The sequence below is a fragment of the Phocoena phocoena genome, chromosome 1 (assembly GCF_963924675.1).
Source record: "Phocoena phocoena chromosome 1, mPhoPho1.1, whole genome shotgun sequence".
Lineage (NCBI taxonomy): Eukaryota > Metazoa > Chordata > Mammalia > Artiodactyla > Phocoenidae > Phocoena > Phocoena phocoena.
Window position 1 is genome coordinate 107,605,522 of NC_089219.1, and position 8,659 is coordinate 107,614,180.

At 47.5% G+C, this 8,659-nt stretch overlaps 1 protein-coding gene across 1 annotated transcript; it reads left to right on the forward strand.

Moving 5' to 3' along the window:
• The first annotated feature begins 2,609 nt into the window (after positions 1-2,609).
• GJA8 (gap junction protein alpha 8) lies at positions 2,610-3,974 on the forward strand. Its single transcript, XM_065890563.1, has one exon. The coding sequence runs from the start codon at positions 2,610-2,612 to the stop codon at positions 3,972-3,974; it is 1,365 nt and encodes a 454-aa protein (XP_065746635.1).
• Positions 3,975-8,659: the final 4,685 nt, after the last annotated feature.

The following is an 8,659-nucleotide window of genomic DNA, read 5'->3' on the forward strand; positions in this document are numbered from 1 at the left end:
CTCGCCACACACATTCATGTGGGTACATGAGTGAAATACACACAAAATCCCAAAGGGACTAATATGGTACAAGTAAGATTGTAAAATGAGTTGATATATCAATGCGGATAAGCCATCAACACCACTAAAATTAGAGTTCGTTAAAGCCAGACTTGATCTCATAGGAGTAAATTACCCAAATTATTGTTTTGACATGAATTTTAGATTGAACTTTTTGGTTAAAAAACCTTGGATTTTCCTGGTTCTTCCACCAATAGGATTTATGCTTGGGCTGTTTACCTGATTGTGGTGTTTTCCACCTTTTTCCAGAAGGCAATGGGAATGGCTACCACTCTTTAATAGGGCAAATACTAGATTTAGCTGCGGTTTGAGGAGTGTTAAAGGTAGAAGTATAACTACATACATGTGACTGGGATTCTGAATGGCTGGTTTTGAGTAGAGGACCCTCTCCCACTCTCAATTCCCCATCCCTAAATGGAACTCTTCCCAATGTCAGAGTCATGACTAGGGATGCCACAGCTGCTCTCACCTTCCCAGGAGGAAAGAAGCTGCTGTTGGATGCCTTGCCTAACTAGAAGTTTCTGGTTCAAGAGGAGCAACACTCTCTGCTCTTCACCAAGAAACAGCTGAGAGCATAGCTTGGGCATTGTTCACACCTGCAATCAGTATCTGCCAAGTTCTGTCTGGCCAGGCTCCAAACTGCAGGTTGGAAGGAAGCTTATCCTCTCCTAAAGATGAAAATCCCACCTAATTTAAGATACCACTTCTCATCACTCATTCAAGTGTTTAGCAAATATCCCTGTCTTTAAATGTGGTGGGTGTATTCCTCTGGCCCCACGGACTTCTGTTCCTATAAGGTGGGGCACAGCTGGAGAAGCCTGGACCAGCATCTCTAGCATGGGCTCACACCCTGGTCTGAGGGCAGTGATGAGTAAACGTCACAGCGCTAGAGAAGTTCAACCTGGGGAACATCAGCTGAGGTGGAGGTTTTGATCAGACTCTTTCAGAGATTACCAGCTTGCCCCACAGGTTTGCACTGGACAAATGACCCAGTTTGCACACATCACCCCTGTCAGTTCAATCCCATGTTCACTAGTCATTGCTGTTGCTAGGGGCATTATATACTAGCATGTTTAATGGTATTTTTTTTCCTACAGACCAAATTTTAGCTCTATTAAAATAGCCACAGTTATAGACCCTAAACCCTTTTCATTCTGTGGGACACTAAAACTGTCTTAGAGGACTTTCCTCACGCTGTAACATGATTTCTTCCGAAAGCACTCTTCCCATTCTTTGGGTTTCAAAGAGTAATAATAATAATAATAATATATATACTGCTCTCAATTTGTAAAGCTATTAAGAAAGGTTTCCAGATTTCAACGTAGAGAAGAGAAAACGTAAATTAAGAGTACAGGAGTCACAAAGAAAGAAAGGTGGGAGAGTTGCAACATTGCTGACTTTGACGATGGAGAAAGAGGGCCACAAGCCAAGGAACGTGGGCAGCCATGAGAAGCTGAAAAAGACAAACTGAATCTCCTCTGGAACCCCCAACAAGGGACACGGTCCTGTTGAGACCTTGATTTTAGCTCAGTAAGGTACACGTTGCTCACATAACCCACAGAACTGTAAGAAAATCATTTTGTATTGTTTTAAGCCACTAGGTTTATGGTAATCTTACCACAGCAGGAAAAAACTAATACGTTGCCCTTAAAAAAAAAAAAAAAAAAAAAGAGAGTACAGGAGTCACAAAATTGTATAGCTCCAATCACAGGCAATGTATCTCAATGGGGCAACAGAAAGAACCCAGACTTTGGGATCAGACAGGCAGAACCACTACTATTTAGCTGTCTGATCTTAGAAAAATTATTTAACCTCTCTGAGCCTCAGTTTTCTCAGGTGGTGGAATCAAATCAGTTAAACACTTATCAAGCTCTCATCCTGTTCTGGGCTCTGTGACAGGCATTGAGTATATAGCAGTAAATAAAACAGGTGTGGTCCATACCCTCATGAAGATTATGGTCTAGCAGGATCAAACTGAATGAAAAAATGTAATGTCAAAGGTCTGTCATAAAGTAGATATTCAAAAAAATGTTTCCTTCCACTTCCAACATCCAATCATTATATATCCTAACGCAGTCAAAAGTAAGGTGACTACAGGCAATTTCATACATAGCAAAATTTCGTTGGGGGCCCAGACACAAATGGATTAGAATATTTCTTCAGCATTATGACTCAGGAACCTCAGTTCAGCTTACGGTTCTGATTTAAATCCATGTAACCATGGGTTTCTATTTATGACCAACAATGAACCCTTATTTTGGGGTGGAGTTCAAGGCTTATACAGATACTGCCTCATTTATCCTTTCAGGCAGCTTGTGAAGTGAACCCATTTTACAGATGAGGAAACCAGCGGAAGCAGATTCTTTTATGCTTCTTTCGTTCCCTAATACTAGTCTGCACAGAGGAAGCACTCAGTACACGCTGTTTACGCTGTTGACCTTGCCAGTCACTCAGGAAGGAGAGGTACCAGAGTTAGCAAAGAGAGGCTGATTCGAGATTGCATTGTAGCGGCTCAGCTTTGCCTTCTCCTTCCTCCAGGTGGGTGAGACATGGGCGACTGGAGTTTCCTGGGGAACATCCTGGAGGAGGTGAATGAGCACTCCACGGTCATCGGCCGCGTGTGGCTCACGGTGCTTTTCATCTTCCGGATCCTCATCCTTGGCACGGCCGCGGAGCTTGTGTGGGGGGATGAGCAGTCCGACTTTGTGTGCAACACCCAGCAGCCAGGCTGCGAGAATGTCTGCTACGACGAGGCCTTCCCCATCTCCCACATCCGCCTCTGGGTCCTGCAGATCATCTTCGTCTCCACGCCGTCGCTGGTGTACGTGGGGCACGCGGTGCACCACATCCGCATGGAGGAGAAGCGCAAGGAGCGCGCGGCCGAGGAGCTGTGCCAGCAGTCGCCGGGCAACGGTGGCGGCGAGAGGTCTCCCGTCCCAGCGGACCAGGGCAGCATCAAGAAGGGCAGCAGCAGCAGCAAAGGCACCAAGTTCCGGCTGGAGGGGACCGTGCTGAGGACCTACGTCTGCCACATCATCTTCAAGACCCTCTTTGAAGTGGGCTTCATCGTGGGCCACTACTTCCTGTACGGTTTCCGGATCCTGCCTCTCTATCGCTGCAGCAGGTGGCCCTGCCCCAACGTGGTGGACTGCTTTGTGTCACGGCCCACCGAGAAAACCATCTTCATCCTGTTCATGCTGGCCATGGCCTCTGTGTCCCTCCTCCTCAATATTCTGGAGGTGAGTTACCTGGGCCTGAAGAGAATCCGATCGGCCTTCAAGAAGCCAGTGGAGCAGCCACTGGGGGAGATTCCTGAGAAGTCCCTCCACTCCATTGCTGTCTCCTCCATCCAGAAGGCCAAGGGCTACCAGCTCCTCGAAGAAGAGAAAATCGTGTCCCATTATTTCCCTTTTACTGAGGTTGGGATGGTGGAGGCCAGCCCACTTTCTGCCAAGCCTTTCAGTCAATTCGAGGAGAAGATGGGCACCGGGCCCCTAGGGGACTTGTCCAGGGCCTACCAAGAGACACTGCCTTCCTACGCTCAGGTGGGAGCCCAGGAGGGGGAGGGGGAGGGGGAGGGGGAGGGGGAGGGGGAGGGGCAGCCTGCGGAGGCGGGAGCAGAACCGGAGGTGGAAGCAGAACCAGAGGTGGGAGAGAACAGGCAGGAGGCAGAGAGAGTGAGCACGGAAGGCCAGGAGACCCTGGCCGTGCTGGAGGGGGAGAAAATGGAGACCCCCGAAGTGGGGAAGGAGGTTGAGAAACAAGAGCTGACGCCTGAGAAGGTATCAAAGCAGGGGCTGCCGCCTGAGAAGGCGCCTTCACTGTGTCCGGAGCTGCCTGGGGATGACACCAGACCCCTGAGCAGGCTGAGCAAAGCCAGCAGCCGGGCCAGGTCAGACGATCTAACGGTATGAAGCAGTGCCAAAGGAAAAAAGAAAAGAAAACACCCGAGCTAACCTATGGCAAGATGAAACCTAAAGTTGCCAACATGCTTTGAGTCTTCTGTCCCTCCCCTCACACCCACCCTGGTTGGACAGGCACTGCGGTAGAACCGTGCATGCCGTACAACTAGGAAACTGCCTTTCCCGTATATAAAGGCTATCCAGATGAACCCATTGTCCCGTCAAAGTTCCCAGTCTCATGACTGCCCTGCCCCTCTATGCCACAGGGAATTCTGCTTTCATCCCCATGTCCCCATAGAAATCCTTCCAATCAGAATTGTGATTGTCTCATAGCTTTTCACCAGTCTTGTCTCAAGCTCACAAACTCCGCTGAACTTTTTCACCCCAGCACTTCCCTAGCAGACACCGTGTGACATATATCAGGGATCCCAAACTTAAGCGCTCTGGTGAAGTGCGCCTGTTCTAATGCCATGGGAGAGCTACGGCTGTGGAATTTGGGAAGCAGAGGGCAACTGCTGCTCATTTCCAGGCAGCGATTACCAGACAGTGTTACCTGGCCATCTGATTTTTCAAGAGAAGCCAGAAATCCAAACGTTTAAGTGAAGTTTCCCACTTTTTTTTTTGCGGTACGCGGGCCTCTCACTGTTGCGGCCTCTCCCATTGCGGAGCACAGGCTCCGGACGCGCGGGCTCAGTGGCCATGGCTCACGGGCCCAGCCGCTCCGCGGCATGTGAGATCTTCCCGGACCGGGGCACGAACCCGTGTCCCCTGCATCGGCAGGCGGACTCTCAACCACTGCGCCACCAGGGAAGCCCTCCCACATTTTTAATGTTGCCAACTAAATTTTAAATATGCCATGTGGGCCAAAGAAAATGCGTGCAAGCCAAATTTAACCTGTGGGGCACCAATCTGCAAGTTCAGCTTATACTCGTGAGCCCAGCTTTCCTATGGAATTGGTCATATTATTTAGGGTCTCAACTTGTTCCTGTGGCTTCCAAACCTCATTTCACCATTTTGGAGTGTTTGGTTTAAATCATCAGTCTAGGAGATGTCCAGAGTTCTCACTGGCCTTTCTTTTGGGTCACTGTAGCCCCTGGGTTCTGATATAATTACATCCCTTGTATTGGTGGGAATTCTGCACTGGGCGCTCTCAGAAAAGGAGAACAAACCCCATAGCCTCTCCCAGAACGGAAAAGGCTTTGAACCCTGGTCGCAGTTTTCTTCCCTGAAGCAAAGGAGGTCCTTTTCTTTCCTGTCCTCTTCCAACATCAGTGCTCAGCCTGAAATCTACACCTCCTTTCATCAGGGGCTGGGAGCAAGCCCAGCTCTGAGCCAGAGGATACCTGCCTACTGGCCTGTCTTGAGGAGATTAACCCTCAGGCCTTTCTCAGGCAAAAGACATGTGCAAAAAGGGCCATCAGAGCGGCACTAGAGAGAGCCTCTTACAAATTGGGAACACAAACTGCAAGGGTCTCAAAGTCTAGCCCCAGGCCAGACTTTATCCCCGGAAGGGACATAAAGGCTTAACAAGGGAACAACAGGGATCTTGAAGGTCTCCTACCCTTTATCCCCCCAACCAACTCTCTTCAAACATAGAGTCCAGTCAGGGAAAATCCTCAGGTATAAGTACATATTTCACACAGGGAGCAATTTTACCTAGAGCCAATCAGTTCCCAGAGCAGAGGGAGAAATTGATATCCAGGCTGGTCCATCTAAAACAAAGCTATGCTTCATGGGCTGCAGTGCCAAGGCTAAGATAGGAGGGATAGAAAATACAATTGGGATCTGGGCAGGAGACCACCAGGGTACACAGAAAAAACTGCCTTCATTCTATCTTACCCCCAACCAGCACCATCCCAAAGAATGCAAATCCCTTGTGCTGCCCTCTGTTTACCACCTTCCTTTTAAGATATTCATTTTAGATATGCTTTTCTAGAGCAAAGCCTCCTCCAAAACTATTCCTCCCCTGTGACAGTATTCCCATTCCTTGGTGCTCCATTCTAAAGCAAAATGGTCTAAAAATGAAATTCATTCTAAGGTGTGTTTTTTTTTTGTAATTAATCCAGGGAAATTTTACATTTTAAAAGGGAAAGCCTAAAATGTATTTTACCTAGGTTAATCCAAAGTGACAAACTTTCAGTGAAGGAATGTATCAGGCAATGGACAGTTGAATAGAGAGGTATATTTGTCTTGTAGACAGGTGACTTTCTGGCTACTACTTGACTCTTCCTTCCCCTGGCAATCAACACTATTCCAGACAGACTTTCTTCAGTATAATGACAGAAGTAACAAAATCCCAGGCCTGAGAACCAGACATCATTGCACTCTCCCTAATGGCTGCACTATTGCTCCTACAGTTTTGCTACTGAAGACCCATTTTGAGAAGATGTAAACTCAGAGCCTGAAAATAGCTTGATCATTACCAGAATAAAGTGTCTATATCAACTAGGACTTAATCCAAAAGAGAAAAGAAAAAACTATGTCTTATTCCAAGTGAAAACTGCTGGTGCTCTTTGGAACCAGCTGTAGAGGTGTAGGTGAAGGCTGCTTGTCTCCTTGTCTTGCTGGGACCTAAGTGTGTGAGTGTGTTTCCTTGAATGAAGCAGCAGCCTGCTTCAGTGTCTGTACCTACCCCACCAGCGGGGAAGTTGCCATTTTCCCTCTCAGTCTTCCCAACAAACGAGGAAGCTTATTTTGGAAGAAACAGATACAGGCATCAAAGGACCAGGACTTTTTTTTTCTATTTCTGCCATTTGGTAGCTGTGTCATCTCTTAACCTCTCTGTACCTCAGTTTTCTGTCCACAAACTAGAGGTGGCATTTACCACCAACGTACCTCCAGGGGTATCAGAAGGATTAGTAATAAGTTAGCTGCCAAGTCTAGAGCCTGTTGAGTGGTGTCTGAGAGATTCCTCCAGCAGCAGGGAGACTGGGAAGAAGGACAGGTGGGAAGCTTCTGACTCTCCCAACTTGCCTTGCAGTTATCTGGTGAGAGTTTTTCAATGTGGAATAGACACTCAGGAGATCCGTTTTCTCAGAGAAGGCTCAAAACAGAATCTTGACACCATATGTTTGGTAGGAACCTATTTGACCTTGAAAAATGGCTGGGGACAGATGGGCAATTTACTTTCTAGCCATGGAAAATGTCACCTCATGCCTCAGCTTAAGCTGCCACACAGCTGCTGCCAGGCTCCATTCACAGGCAGTGGTGTGTCTGTGGAGGACCTTACCCGGTACAGCTGGATCCCTCAGTATCTCTTCTGAGGCAAATAATTATGACTGACTCAAGATGGTAATCGCCCCTGGGCTCCATGAAGGCCAAGCTTTAAATCCTAATCCTGGTCCTTCCCCTGTTAGATTAAACCTTTACAGTATGTGGATCTGCCAATTAAAAAAAAAGCACTGGACAGCATGACATCAAAAGCACAGCTCTCTCCAGAATAAGACGGCTAATTGCCTAATAGCAGTTATAACACCTCCATCAGGGGAGATCTATGACCAGGAGGGATAGAGTTACTCAAGTTCAGTTAGAAAGTTTCAAACTTGGCTCTGTAATTCCCTAGGCCTCATATTTGGGGCTTCATAGAAAGGCCTATCTGCTTTTCATCATGACTTTGTTACTTGGCACCCAGAGGAAGCATGCAACACAGAATTGGACAAATATTCCTGAAGATCAGTGCAACCTGGGGATCAGATTTTCCCACAAAGAACACTGACGTTCAAATCAGAAGTGTGGACTGCACCTCTCTGACTCTGGGAACCCCAAGATGTCATTTACCTGCTTGATATGACAATTCTTCTTAGGTTAATTGTGGGTAATAATTTCTGCCCCTCCTCCACAAGATAGATCAAGTGAATTGATATGCAAGAGACACTAGGAGGGGCTTCCCTGGTGGCGCAGTGGTTGAGAGTCCGCCTGCCGATGCAGGAGACATGGGTTCGTGCCCCGGTCCGGGAAGATCCCGCATGCCGCGGAGCGGCTGGGCCCGTGAGCCATGGCCGCTGAGCCTGTGCTCCACAACGGGAGAGGCCGCAACAGTGAGAGGCCCGCGTACTGCCAAAAAAAAAAAAAAGAAAGAAAGAAAAAAGAAACACTAGGAGCATGCTAGAAGAAATAAGTGATTTTTTTTTTAACTCACTCATTTGGAAATAAAAGGAAAGGGAAGAAGGTGTTATCCAAATCTGTTGTTAAGTCCTTTTTGTAAAATGTATACTGAAGCAATAACAGCCACCACTTTCATAAACTGCACGGATTGTTAACTAAGAGACTGATTAAAAGTGAGCCAGTGAGTAAAGTGAAGGAAGAAAATGGGAGTGGTGGGGGGAGGTCAATTCTTCTGTCGTTTTAAATTCCTGAGAATTATAGTGCAAAAAAAGAACATCCTTAATCATGCAAGAAATTCATTGCTGAAAGTGGTGCTGCAGGGACTCAGCTTACTAGGGCTCGTGTATAGAGATGCACCAGTCCCTGAGACAGTCTCTGATTCAGGGCAGAAGGGAGTTCACGGAAGCTGAAAGGGCTACATACAGCAGCTCTTTAGTCCAAGACATGGGGAAGGCCTGGGGCGAGACGGGTGTAAACAGCTGCTCTTCCTGAGTTTCTGAGGAGGGTCACTGGGGCATGCCCAGGTAAGAATGAGCATACTAACTACACAGCACCCCCCATCCCCCCACACCTCCTCCTGTCTCCTTCCTCTA

What these genes read in the sequence shown, in the direction of transcription:
- GJA8 (XM_065890563.1), top strand. Translation starts at nt 2,610, where the DNA reads ATGGGCGACTGGAGTTTCCTGGGGAACATCCTGGAGGAGGTGAATGAG.